At 39.0% G+C, this 14,885-nt stretch overlaps 1 protein-coding gene across 1 annotated transcript in view; it reads left to right on the top strand.

Annotated features, from left to right (window-relative positions):
* Positions 1-14,885, top strand: part of Bulli (regulator of MON1-CCZ1 complex protein bulli) — a 392,783-nt gene that overhangs the window by 221,738 nt on the left and 156,160 nt on the right. Inside the window, exon 8 of the mRNA XM_068382333.1 lies at positions 8,151-8,347. Within this exon, the coding sequence (XP_068238434.1) occupies positions 8,151-8,347 (197 nt within the window). The remainder of the gene's footprint in view (positions 1-8,150; positions 8,348-14,885) is intronic.

Here is a 14,885-nt window from a genome sequence, read left to right as displayed (position 1 = left end):
TCTCTGATCTAGTCAAGGCAGCTTGGTATCCTCAGACTCTTTTACTCTTATGTGTATATAAGTTTTGAGATACTTTTTTTTGGGGTTAAATTAATTTTTTTCTTATTTTGAAATTTTATCTATGTAGGCCTACATATCTTTTCATTTTAAATTATTATTATTTTTTTGTATTTTTTTTTTGTATTTTATAATAAACCGTGTTGTTACCGAATGTGTGGTTATAATGTTTTTGTCTTTTTTTTACCCTTGAAAATGGGATGATTACCGAAACGTTAGCACTAATAAACATGAAAGATGATTTGCAGCCTGTTCATTCTCCTATATATATATATATATATATATATATATATATATATATATATATATATATATATATATATATATATATATATATATATATATATATATATATATATATATATATATATATATTTATATATATATATATATATATATATATATATATATATATATATATATATATATATAGATAGATAGATAGATAGATAGATAGATACATATATTACGCACTAAGCTACAACATTAGTTGGAAAAGCAGGATGCTATAAACCCAAGAGCTCCAACAGGGAAAAATAACCCAGTTTGGAAAGGAAATAAGGAAATAAAGAATCGGTATAAGAAGTAATGAACAATTAAAATAAAATATTTTAAAAACATTAACAAAATTAAAACATTTTTTCATGTATAAACTATAAAAAAAAACATATGTCAGCCTGTTCAACATAATAACATTTGCTGCAAGTTTGAACTTTTGAAGTTCTGATTAAACTACAGCTGGAGTAAAACATCTAGAGTACTGTGTAATATTGAGCCTCATGATGGAGAATGCCGGACTATTACAATTAATTGCATTCTTAATATTATGAACATGATGAAACTGTCCGGAAAGATCTGAATGTAAAGGATTGTCAGAATTTTAAAGAAATTTATACAACATGGATAATGAACAAATTGAACGACAGAATAAGAAATTTAATAAACCGTAAGTTCCTGTCCAACAAATTAAGGTGAGAATCAGCAGCTGAAGACCAGACAGGAGAGCAATACTGAAAACAAAGAAGATTGGAAAAATTAAAACACCTGCAGAATATATTCATCACCGAAAATCTTAAAAGACTCTCAATATGCCATTTTTGGTGTAAATGAAGAAGAGACAGACCTAATGTGTTTCTCAAAAGTAAATTTGCTTTCAAGAATCACACCTAAAATTTTGAAAGAGTCATACAAAGTTAAAGAAACTTTATCAATGCTGAGAACCGGATGTTGGGGAGCCACTTACAATCATACTTTAAGTTTTGTTAGGATTCAACTTCATACCAGGTAATTTGCACCATACACTAATTTTAGCTCAATCTACATTCAGGATATGGAATTGATGCAAAGAGAATTCCATCATCTGCATATGCAACAAGCTTGTTTTCTAGGCTAAACCACATGTCATGTGTATATAGTATGAAAATTGAGGGGTCAAGAACACTACCCTGAGGAACACCAGATATCACATTCCTATTTCTGTATATATATATATATATATATATATATATATATATATATATATATATATATATATATATATATATATATGTATATATATATATATATACACATATTATATATGTATGTATATATATATATATATATATATATATATATATATATATATATATATATATATATATATATATATATATTTGTTTCGGTACGAATTATTACCACGGCTCAATGAATGGGAGGCTTCTTGAGCCCCAGCTCCCCAACCAGAGTCCCCCACACAACAGTCATGACCCCTCGAACCCCCTTCTCACCTGCACGACCCTGACCTCTGGTTTTTCCCAGCATGCCCTAGAGTGACGCTTCAGGCAACCTTCCCAGGTCGCCATTAACCATTCAACCTCTGGTATTGTTTGCATGTGGTCTTCTGCCTCTTTCGCATTTGTCACTGTCTTCATTTAGTGTGTATTACGTGGTTTGATCTTGTCTCCTTTGATATCCTATTATGGAATCTGTGCGAGTGGAAGGCCAAGAGGGACAGGTCACTCTCTAGGAAGGGCAGTGGTTCGCATCCTTCGGCCTGTTCATCAGTGTCTAGTGTTTTGAGTACGTCTCTATCGTCAGTGTTCTCCACGGTAGTGGAGGAAGTGACCTTTTTTCAGAGACGGGACCTCGTGTTTCATCCTCCACGTCCAGGAATCGAGCTCCTTAGAAGTCGAACGGCGCAACCGTCGTTTTGTCCTCTCCATCTCTATAGAAGGCATCAGAGAAGGTCGTTGGGACCTCACAGGATGTGATATCACTCTGTGAGTGTCTGCTCCAGGGTTGCGCGGCTCTCTCTGCGGGTGGTTTTTACCCGCGCACAGCGACTCCTATTGGGAACCACCTGGCCTGAACTGCTCTCCCGTCAATGGCGTGGCAGGGCCAGCCTGACCTTTTTTTGGTCATCATAGATGCCAACCCACTTCCAGGCACGCCCATACGGCCTTTTATCCACCGCCAGCGACCAAGTCCTCTGCCCCTCTGCGTGTCGAGCAGCTGCCTTCTGACCTCGTAGTAGCATCTTTATCCTCCCCTCAGCGGCTTACTGCCGCCAATCTAACCGCGTGGGAGCCAGAGGCCTATTCTGGCACTCTGAGGACACTGTTCAGGTCTCTGTTAAGGGATCCTTCTCTGGTGTGGGAAGTAGCAGACCCTGTTCCCCAAGCTCCTTGGGAGGATTTTCCCCTGATGGATGATGCCGCCTATCTACTCCCGGTCCCTCGAGGATTGATCACGTCGAGAGGGGACAGACGACCACGATAGGGGACACCATTCCTCTAGGCTGCGGTGTTATGGCTACGGGTCCCGGGCTCCAGTGACAAAGCGGAGCCGAGTAGAAGAGGAGCGGCATAAGGCTTCCTCGTCAGGGAGGTTATACCTCCAAGATGTGCAGTCTCCAGCTCCATGGGAAGGTCCACTGAGTGGGGCTCCCGATGCCGGTGAGTGGGCTTCGGAGGTGGGGTCCCGAGACCATCAGGAGAACGAGGTGGTAGTGGAGGTATAGATCTTCCAGAGGGTGTTGGGCTTCATTAGGAAGATCGGCAACCTGTCCGCTCCAGTGCAAGTACAACCTCACGGCACTGGTCTGGAACGTTGGTTTGGAGCCCCTAGGGAGGCGAGGGCCTCCCTGGTCCTACCCCTCTCACAGGACATCGAGCAGCGGCTCAAGAGGATCACCGCTGCCACCACAGAGTTAAGAGGACCAAACAGGTACCACAGCATGAAGAAGCTCTTGCCCTTTCTGGAAGTGAGGCACAGGCGCTTCTACACTCCAGAGAGGGTCTGCCAAGGTACCGGTCTTCGGAAGGGAATCTGACTGCCTTAGACCATGGATCCACAGAAAAGAGACTGTCTGGCGGGGCCGTGGGCTTCATAGTGCAGGAGGCAACGCCCATGGAAAGTATTCACATGGGCCTCTGGAGATGCGGCCACCTGTCTGGACCTTTGGTCTACGACCTTCTATCTTTTGCCCTGGATAATGACGACCCGTCTAGGAAACAGTCTGTCGACCTGGCAGTCTCGGAGTCGAGGGCTATCGCTTTCTTGGCGGGCAAGTCATACACCTCGGCTTCGAAATGGGTCCTGAGAAGGAGGGAGGTAGTCCTCCACAGAATGGACAAGGAGTTGAGGTTGCTTAGTAATGCCCCCATCATTAGGGTGGAGCTCTTCCCAGAGGACCAGCTGGAGGAGGCGCTGGATAAGTGGAGGAAGGAGTCACGACGTGATGCTTTATAAGGCGTCCTGATCTTCGTCGTCTTTGTCAGCGCGCCCCCAATACCAGCCATGGGAACATAGCAGGGCCAGGGTCCAGTAAGGCAGATGCCCTCGAATGCCATCGTGCCAAGCTCTGTCTTCCTCACTCTGGACCCCCCCCCCCCCCACCAGCACAGGGGAACAGAAATCAGCCCCAGTCAACTGTAGGCACAGAGCCCCAAAAAACCTAGAGGTACGTAATGGTCGCTTCTTTAAACGGAAGTAGGCAGCGAGGCCTAATACAAGGTGGAGAAATTGGGTGAAGGAAGGAGCAGATCAATGGACGGTACAGGTTTTTAAGGAAGGGTACCGTATCCCCTACAAGGACTCCTTGCCGGCTTAGTTAGGGCTTGAAGCCACTTCCCTACTCCCCAATGAGGAAACGCGTCAGAGGGTGGAGAAAGCCTCGGGTGGTTGGCACCCGGCCATCTACCTCTTGGCCCTTAGCCGGTTCGTCGCTAAGACCGCTTTCAGGATGGAAACAGCTAGGAGAGTTTTGAAAGCTATCAGGGAAGGAAATTTCATGCTATCGTTGCACCTCAAGAATGCATATTTCCAGATGCCGGTGCACCCTTCCAGCAGTAAATTCCTCAGGTTCAAGTGGGAAGAAGAAGTCTTCCAGTTCCGCACCCTCTATTTTGGCGTGTCGACCCCGCCTCTGGTCTTCACCAGTCTTTTCCCTGGTCTCCCAGTGGGCCCACAAGAGAGGGATGAGACTACTGAGGTATCTCTATAACTGGTTACTCCTCACAGAGTCCCGAGAGGAGTTGTCAGACCAGAGGTACAGTTTAGTGACGTTTTGCACAGAACTGGGGCTAGTGCTCAACTGGGAGAAGTCGCAATCCTCCCCAACCACAAGGACGGTGTAACTGGGCATGGAAATATGCTCCGTGAAGGCCAGAGTCTTCCTGACAAGGGAGATGGTTGGGAAACTAGGAGATCTGTCGAGGTCTCTCATCAGGAGAGATCTGACATCGCTAAAGCAGTGGCAGAGGCTATTCAGACACCTGATGTCCGACACCCATGGACCGGCCTCGACATATATGCCTTTCCACCATTTAGTCTCCTGTGGCAGACCATAAACTCTATTCGGGGGGGGGGGGGGAAGGAAGCAAAGATGACACTGGTTGCTTAGTTTTGGCCCGAAAAGGAGTGGTTCGTGGACATGAAAGCCTTGGCAGTGGAACCTCCGTCTCCCCTACCACTGAGACAAGACCTGCTAAGACAGCTGCACTTCTGGAGGTTCCACGAAGGCCTCCAAAACCTCTTCCTTCATACGTGGAGATTATTCAGCATTTGCTAAGGAGGAAGGGGTACTCCAAGAGGTCAGCCACCCAGACGATGTCTTAACATCAGACAATCCTTGAGAGCCATAGGCCTATACCAGGTGAAGTGTGCGGCCTTTTGTAAGTGGTGTACCAAGGAGGACATACAGCCCATCAATGCCTCAATCCCAGTCATCGTGGACTTCTTAGTTTATCTACGACTTGATTGGGGCATGTCAGTACCAGCAGTGAAGGTATTCTGTGCGGCCCTGGGGTAGGTCTTCTTCCTCAAGGGCTTGAATCCAGGCTCCTCCAACCGGCTCTCTATGCTGATAAATGGGTTAAGCAGTCTTTTCAGGGCTTTCAAGGCACCCACATGGGACATCGTCAAAGTCCTCGACACTCTAAAGAAATCTCCATTCAAACCTCTGCTGCAAATTATGGACAGGGAGCTTATCCTGAAGATGGTGTTCCTCCTCACCCTGGCCTTGGCCAATAGGGTAGGCGAGCACCATGCACTCTCACCAGACGTCTTCCATTCTCACGAGTGGAAGGAGTTGGTCTTCAAATTCGTCCCCTCCTTCATAGCAAAGACGCAGAACCCAGTGGTAGCTGATCCACGGTTCAACGAGTTTGCCATTCCCGCCATCCCTAGGAGCTGCTGTTGTGTGGGCGGTACAGAAGTATCTCTCGAGGACCTCTGCCCTTCGCCCAGCTATCGGGATACTGTTCGTGACTACGGGGAAAGTGAAGAGGACGATCTCAAAGAAAAAGAGAGACAATTTGGAGGGCATACCTGACAAAAGGTGAATCCTGCCCGAGCTTCCGCCAAACATCACGACAATCAGGGCATTGGCACTTTGTTGGTTCTCGAAAGAAAAATGGCGGTCAGCCAAGTGCTGAGGTCAGGTGTATGGACAAGACAGTCAACCTTCACGGCATGATCCACTACCTTAAGGACTGTTCCCTCTGGTCCCAGAAGGGTCGTCCAGCAGAGGATCTACGAACGGCCACACACAATACAATCCAGATGGAATGGTGAGGTGTAGAGCATCTTAAATCCTTATCCGCACTACCTACCAAACTCCTATTCATTGGGCCGTGGTAAGGATTCATATCGGCACAAATGACAGTTTCTAAGAAAAGAAAATTGTATTTTTCCTAACATACTTACCTCGGCCTAATAGCTTAACTGACCCCCCCCCCCCCCCATCCTTCCTGCAGTAGATCCTACTGTTTGGAACCTTTTGCTTTGGGACCAGGGTAGAATGGTTAATGGTCAGGGTCGCGCCGGTGAGAATGGGGTTCGGGGTGTTAGGCCTGTTGGGGGCAGGGTCACTTCGGTCATGGAGCTGGCGCTCATTCATTGGGCCGTGGTAAGTATGATAGGAAAATTAAAATTTTCTTAGAAATTGTCATATATACAGTATATATATATACATATATATATATATATATATATATATATATATATATATATATATATATATATATATATATTATATACTCATCACAGATTTTTATCTCTATTTTTTTCATCGCTAAAAATTAATTAATATATTTTTCACCGAAAGATTTATTATAATTCTAATATATACTATATTTCATTTTTTTTTACTTGCTAAGAATTAAGAAATATATTTTTTACCAATAGATTCATTATAACTTATTATATACTATATTTCCCAACTGATTAATTTTTGGATTGGTTAGAATTAATTAATATATTTTTTCTCAAAAATTTATTATAATTTTAATATATTATACTTCCCCATCTAATTCATTCTGGCCAACTCTATAAGAGTCGATGTTGACTTATTGACCTGGAAATTCTTTTCCTTTTTGATAAATATAAAGTGAATCAACTAATTAATCAGGCCCTCGGGCAGCAGTTTACTCTTGACCTTACAATATTTACTGAAGAATTGCTTAACTATAATATTGCATTTGGAAAGAAATTCCCTGTGATTTTTTTTTTGGCGAAGTGAGAAATAGTAGTAATTGGAATGTCTTTTTTTAGTAATGGATACAAATAAGTGGTATTTATATTGGTAACAAATTTAACTACCCTGATACCTGTCAAATTTAAGATGTAAATTATGGGCCTGTTTTCATTTTATTAAAGATATATTCTCTTCATCAGTAATTTACTAGTATATGGTATATATAGATATATATATATATATATATATATATATATATATATATATATATATATATATATATATATATATATATATATATATATATATATATATATATATATATATATATATATATATAGATACATATATATATATATATATATATATATATATATATATATATATATATATATATAGGCCTATATATAGATATTGATATATATAGATATATATATATATATATATATATATATATATATATATATATATATGATGTAATTATTACTAGAAAAAAAAGCTTTATAAGATAGTTTTAAGTTATAAGCTCTCTTGAGTCATGTATTGTTTAAGAGATAAACATTGATAAGCAGCATACACCATTTAAAATAATTGCATAGTCTGCGATAGTAGAAGAGCACAACTGTAATTCTTAGGCTATTGTATAGTAGTGGGCATTGTTTTCATATATAACTTTCCTCTTTTATAGTAGTAGTTGACCTTTTTAAATTTGTGATTTGTATTTTCATATTCAGTAATAGATTTTACAGCTTTAGGTATACATAACATTACTTCACAATGATATCTCATGCCCGTTTACCTTTCCAAATAATAATAAGGCAATGGTTTGTATTAATGTGGATGATGAAATATTCCATTCTAGAAAGCTGTAAATTTACTTTGTCCTAAATTTAACCAAATATATTTCTACTATTTACTTTGACACACTTTTTGTAGCATTCAATTTCAAGGTTGTTTTGTATCTTTAGATTTGAAATTATTGTTAATTTATGTTCAAATGAGAGAGAAATATAATTCTTTTGTTTATGACAAACTATTTGTTATACTATGCTTCAATTTCAAAAGTTATAAAATATTCAACTGTGAATATTTTTTCAAACATGTTTTAAATGTTACAATATTATGATTTCCTCAGAGTCATCTTGCCAACGAGTCCCGTTGAAAGTTGTGGTTGGAGTTGTGGTGGAATACACAAGATCTTTAGGTGCTGTTGGAGTGTCTGTTCAACATTTCCTATATGAACTGGTCATAAATGCACTTGTTAGAACAAGGCAGTTCTATCAATTACATCAGTTACTTCAGTATCACGTACTCGCAGATTCAAAACCCTTAGTAAGTTATGAATAAGTTTTACTGAAAAATTATTCACAATCCCTTTGTAGCCAATATTTTCCTAGTCGTTTCAAAGCTGCAATGCAATAAAAATTTATATTGCGAATGTTAATTGTCCCTAGCTCAAGGGGAATTAGAGATAAATAGTAGCAAACATTTTCTACCAATTTATGTATGCATCTTCAAGAATATCCCTCTTTCGGTTTCATTATTTTCAATTTATGATTATATTTTTCAATTTATTTCATAGGGTCATAATTTATCTTATTTTGTGTTATTTATGTGTATCTACAGAAATATTAACCCCCGTTTTACATTTTCTCGAATATCTTCAGATATGTAGTTTGTCTGGCATCTGATTGAAGTTGTGACATTTTGTATTTTATGTCTACCTCACCTCTCTATGTAAAGTATTAGGATTCTACATTGTCTTCAATTCATCCCTGAATATCATTCCTAATTTTAACGCTGATAATAGGCATTTAGAAAGTTAACAATTTTAGTTAATCCATCATTTGTGTTTACAGAAGCAAATACTATTATGTAATAATTTTCTATATACAATTTTCCACCCTTCTTCACTGGCATTATGTATGGAGGGCCCCCCCCCCCCACCCCCATGGATAAAATTTGTATGCACATGTGTTAACACCATATATGCACTTAACGTACTTTATATATATATATATATATATATATATATATATATATATATATATATATATATATATATATATATATATAGATAGATAGATAGATAGATAAGCTACAACCTTAGTTGGAAAGGCAGAATGCTATAGGCCCAAGGCCTCCAACAAGGAAAAATAGCCCAGTCAAGAAAGGAAATAAGAAAATGAAGTAGGTAAAAGAGAAGTAATGAACTATCACAATATATTTTAAGAAGAATAGTAAAATTGAAATAAATGTTTCATATATAAACTACAAAAACAAAACAACAAGAGAAATTGAAATAAGATAGAATAGTGTGGCCGAGTACCATAGCTAAAGAGTCTCTTCTACCCTTACCAAGAGGAAAGTAGTCACTGAACAATTACAGTGCAGTAATTCACCCCTTGAGTGAAGAAGAAATGTTTGGTAATCTCGGTGTTGTCAGGAGTATGGGGACAGAGGAGAATGTGGAAAGAATAGACTAAACAATTTGGTGTATGTCTAGGCAAAGGAAAATGAGCCATTACCAGAGAGGAGATCTAGTGTAGTAGTGTCTGTCCAGTCAAAGTATTTCAACGGGTGGCTTGTGCTCTGGCCAACGTAAACATAACTGCCAACTGCAATTCAGGATTTACCCGGCGGAACATGAGTCTCTTACAAGTGAATTTTCCCAGACTTCCCAACGCACCAGGTGACACAATTGATAGCTTTTAATTCATATTACCCCTAATGAGTCAATATGGATGAAAATGAACACAATATTGTGCTCAAATAGAAATAGATTTCTATCTCATTATTATTATTATTATTATTATTATTATTATTATTATTATTATTATTATTATTATTATTAGCCAAGCTACAACCCTAGTTGGAAAAGCAAGATGCTACAAGCCCAAGGGCTCCAACAGGGAAAAATAGCCCAGTGAGGAAAGGAAATAAGGAAGTAAATAAATGATGAGAATAAATTTACAATAAATAACTCTAAAAGAAGTAACAACGTCAAAACAGATATGTCCTATATAAACTATTAACAACGTCAAAAACAGATATGTCATATATAAACTATAAAAAGACTCATGTCAGCCTGGTCAACATGAAAACATTTGCTCCAACTTTGAACTTTTGAAGTTCTACTGATTCAACTACCCGATTAGGAAGATCATTCCACAACTTGGTAACAGCTGGAATAAAACTTTTAGAGTACTGTGTAGTATTGAGCCTTATGGTGGAGAAGGCCTGGCTATTAGAATTAACTGCCTGCCTAGTATTACGAATATGATAGAATTGTCCAGGGAGATCTGAATGTAAAGGATGGTCAGAGTTATGAAAAATCTTATGCAACATGCATAATGAACTAATTGAACGACAGTGCCAAAGATTGATATCTAAATCAGGAAAAAGAAATTTAATAGACCATAAGTTTCTGTCCAACAAATTAAGATGAGAATCAGCAGTTGAACACCAGACAGGAGAACAATACTCAAAACAATGTAGAATGAAAGAATTAAAACACTTCTTCAGAATAGATTGATCACCGAAAATCTTGTAAGACTTTTTCAATAAGCCAATTTTTTGTGCAATTGGAGAAGTCAGAGACCTAATGTGTTTCTCAAAAGTAAATTTGCTGTCGAGAATCACACCTAAAATTTTAAAAGTCATACAAATTTAAAGAAACATTATCAATACTGAGATCCGGATGTTGAGGAGCCACCATCCTTGACCTGCTTACAATCATACTTTGAGTTTTGTTAGGATTCAACTTCATACCCCACAATTTGCACCATGCATTAATTTTAGCTAAATCTCTATTAAGGGATGAAGGGATGCAAAGAGAGTAGCATCATCTGCATACGCAACAAGCTTGTTTTCTAGGCCAAACCACATGTCATGTGTATATAGTATGAAAAGTAATGGGCCAAGAACACTACACTGTGGAACACTGGATATCACATTCCTATACTCACTATGGTGACCATCAACGACAACTCTTTGACATCTATTACTTAGAAAATTAATAATAATGCTGAGAAATGACCCACCCACTCCCAACTGTTTCAGTTTGAAAACAAGGGCCTCATGATTAACATGGTCAAAGGCAACACTAAAATCAAGGCCAATCATACGAACTTCCTGACCACAATCAAGGGATTTCTGTACAACATTGGAGATTGTAAGAAGGGCATCACATGCTCTAAGGCCTTTAGGAAAACCAAATTGCAAACTAGGGAATAGATGATTACCTTCAGCAAACCTATCAAGACGTTTTGCCAGAAGACGTTCAAAAACTTTAGATAATATGGGAGTTATGGAAATTGGGCGGTAATCAGTGGGACTTGAACTACCACAAACACATTTACATAGAGGAGTAACATTACCAATTCTCCAACAAGTGCTAAAAGCTCCTCTTCTTGCTAACTTGCACAAAATAACATAACTTTGGAGCTAAGAAATCGGCTGTCTTTATAAAAAACAAAAGAAAAATTATATTTGGGTCTATACCTCCATAAGCATCAAGGTCAATCAAGAGAGCTTTAATCTCACAAGATCGAAAAGCTAAACTAGTTAGTTTAGCCTCAAGAAAACAGGAATGAGGAAGTTCAAGTTTTTCATTACTCTGTTTACTGTCAAAAACATCAGCCAACAGGGTTGCCTTTTCCTTTGGACAGTGAGTGACTGAGCCATCTGGTTTAAGTAAAGGAGGAACTGTTGCATCTACACCAAAGAGTGCAGATTCAAGGGTAGACCACCATTTATGTTCCTGAGATATACCAGAAAGGGTTTCTTTTATGGTTAAATTGTACTCCTTTTCAGTTGAGGCATAAACTCTCTGAGCAAAAGCTCGAAGCTGAGTATAGTTGTTCCGGGTCAAATCTGATCTGTTACCCTTCCAAAGAAGATAGGCCTCCTGCTTCTCCAAATAAGCATGTCTACAATCATCATTGAACCACGGTTTGTCCTTCACTCGGTACCTTAGCACACGAGAAGGGATACGCCTATCTATTATGTTGACTAAATTCACATTCAAAGGGACAACAGGATCTACACTACTATATAATTGTGACCAATTCAAGCACAAAAGATCATGCAAAATCCCATTCCAGTCTGCTTGGGATTTCATATAAATTTTACAAGAGTATGATATATCAGGGACAGGCTGCTCAGTCTTCACTACTAATGAAATCAAGGCATGATCAGATGTCCCGACTGGAGAACCAACCTTACTAATTATAACGCCACAGGAGTCAGTGTATACGAGGTCCAAGCAGTTACCAGACCTGTGAGTAGCTTCATTTATGATTTGCTCACAGCCTGATTCAGAGGCAAAGTCTAAAGCTTTTAAACCATGGCGATGGGTAGGAGAGATAGAACTTAACCTCTCCCTATGGTGAGCATTAAAATCACCAACAAAGACAAAAGAAGCCTTTCTATCATCTTCTTGTATCTTAGCCATAATGGTAAGAAGACAGTCGAAGATAGAATCATCCATGTCTGGATTTCGGTAGATCGAACACAAATATCAGAGTTTATGCCTGCCACAAACTTTTATTACCTGAATCTCATGACATCCACATTGATAGCAGGACTTATGATAAGCAGGGTACTCTGTCCTAATATACACCGACATTCCCCTGGCCCTAGGGATGGCATCACATTTCAACATTATTGGCTTATTAAAACCAGTTATAAGGAGCTCAGATGAGTGCTTCATATTAGAAACCAAAGTCTCTGAGCACAAAAGAATATCATACTGTTTGGATGCAACTGTAACGACTTGGATATTTGCATGAAGACCACGAATATTGCAATACAGAAGACGACAATGACGAAATCTAGGACATACTGGTCCCGGATTTCACTCAGTGTCTCCAGACAGCATAAGAATTAGTAGAAATAAAAAAGAGACCATACTTAAAAACTAGATTAACAAGAATTATAACAAAAACAATATGTACAGAATTATAAATAAAGTGATTGATGAAACCCATAGACTATAGTAAAAAGTCGGAAAAATTGGTCAACATGGAGGAGCCGATACACCATGCAAGGCTAAATACCCTCCAGGATATCCACTTCAACTGAAGGGAGGACAGTTAGGATGGTTTTGAGAAGAAAAAGAATCAGAAAAGGAAAAGACAACCTCTTGATAAACCACCAGGCATCCATGGCCCTTCTATTAAGCCTGCCCAATACACCATTTCAAAAAAACAAGAGGAAGAAAAAAAAATAGTAAGACAGAATAGTGTGCCCGAGTGTACCCTCAAGCAAGAGAACTCTAACCCAAGACAGTGGAAGACCATGGTACAGAGGCTATGGCACCACCCAGGACTAGAGAACAATGGTTTAATTTTTGGAGTGTCCTTCTAGAAGAGCTGTTTACCATAGCTAAAGAGTCTCTTCTACCCTTACTAAGAGGAGAGTACACCGAACAAATTGCAGTACAGTAATTAACCCCTTGGGTGAAGAAGTATTTAGTATCATTGTTGTCAGGTGTATCAGGAAAGAAGAGAAGATGCAAAGAATAGGCCAGACTATTCTGTGTAAGCGTAGGCAAAGAAAAAATAAGCCGTAACCAGATAGAGGTATCCAATGCATTACTGTCTGGCCAGTCAAAGGATTCAATACCTCTAGTGGTAGTATCTCAATGGGTGGCTGGTGCCCTTGCCGCCCTACTAGCTACGAAGTCGGAACCTAACTGCTAATCTGCAGTTCAGGGTTTACCTGGCGAGACATCAGTCTCTTACCAGCGAGTTTTCCCCTACTTCCTGGCCCACTATGTGACAAACCACGTGATCAAACCCAAATGAAAGGCAAGATCGCTACCAATCACGTCACCAGAGGCTCTAAAAGAAGTCGGAACCTAAATATTAGCTGCAATTCGGGATATACGTGGCGAGAAATCAGTCTCTCACCAGCGACCTTTACCTGACTTCCCTACCTATCAAGTAAGACAATTGATAGCTTTTAATTCGAATTACCCCGACATGAGAAAAATATCCAATTGAGCTAAGGAAACAATGAAACAGAGGCTATGGTACTACCCAAGACTTGAGAACAATTATTTGATTTTGGAATGTCCTTTTACTATAAGAGCTGCTTACGATATATAAACAGTGTCTTTTACCCTTAATAAGTGGAAAGTACCCACTGAACTTTTATAGTGCAGTAGTTAACCCCTTGAGAGAAGAAGAATTGTTTGGCAATCTCGGTGTTGTTTGGAGTACGAGTACAGAGGAGAATATGAAAAGAATAGGCCAGACTATTCGATGCATGAGCAAGGCAAAGAAATAATGACCCGTAACCAGAGAGATATCCAATGGAGTATTGTCTGCCCAGTCAAAGGACCCAATAACTCAATGGGTAGCTGGTGCTATTATGCGGGATGTTGCAAGAACAATGCCCACATCCTTGAATCACTCTAACAGACAAGTCCCACAACACAAACTTTCCCCTTACTTTTACGTCAACTGAAATATTGAACAGAAGGAACAGTAAAACGAAATATAACATATGTACTATATTTCCTTACAACTAAAATACTTACAAAAAATCAAGTGTATTCGAGTAAATCTCGATTATCGATAGTTAATCCCTGAAAACTATAATCTTCTAAACTAAACATCACCAAACAACAATGCTTAGTACTTCAATCTTAACTTTCTGTAAATAGATAAATAAGATAACATATTCAAATAAAGCAAAAGAAAATTTAAAGCTAAAATTCACCACAACCAAATAAATGTATATATATGTAAATTTATGGGCAGCAATACACCACCCAAAAAGCCACCCAGTCTTTACACTGAAATCTGACACAGTTCGGTGGCCAATAATATACACTCCGGCTCCAGTCAACTTAACTGAGCAG

This window comes from Palaemon carinicauda, chromosome 11, assembly GCF_036898095.1.
Source record: "Palaemon carinicauda isolate YSFRI2023 chromosome 11, ASM3689809v2, whole genome shotgun sequence".
NCBI classification, from domain to species: domain Eukaryota; kingdom Metazoa; phylum Arthropoda; class Malacostraca; order Decapoda; family Palaemonidae; genus Palaemon; species Palaemon carinicauda.
This window is presented reverse-complemented; position numbering and strand designations above follow the sequence as displayed.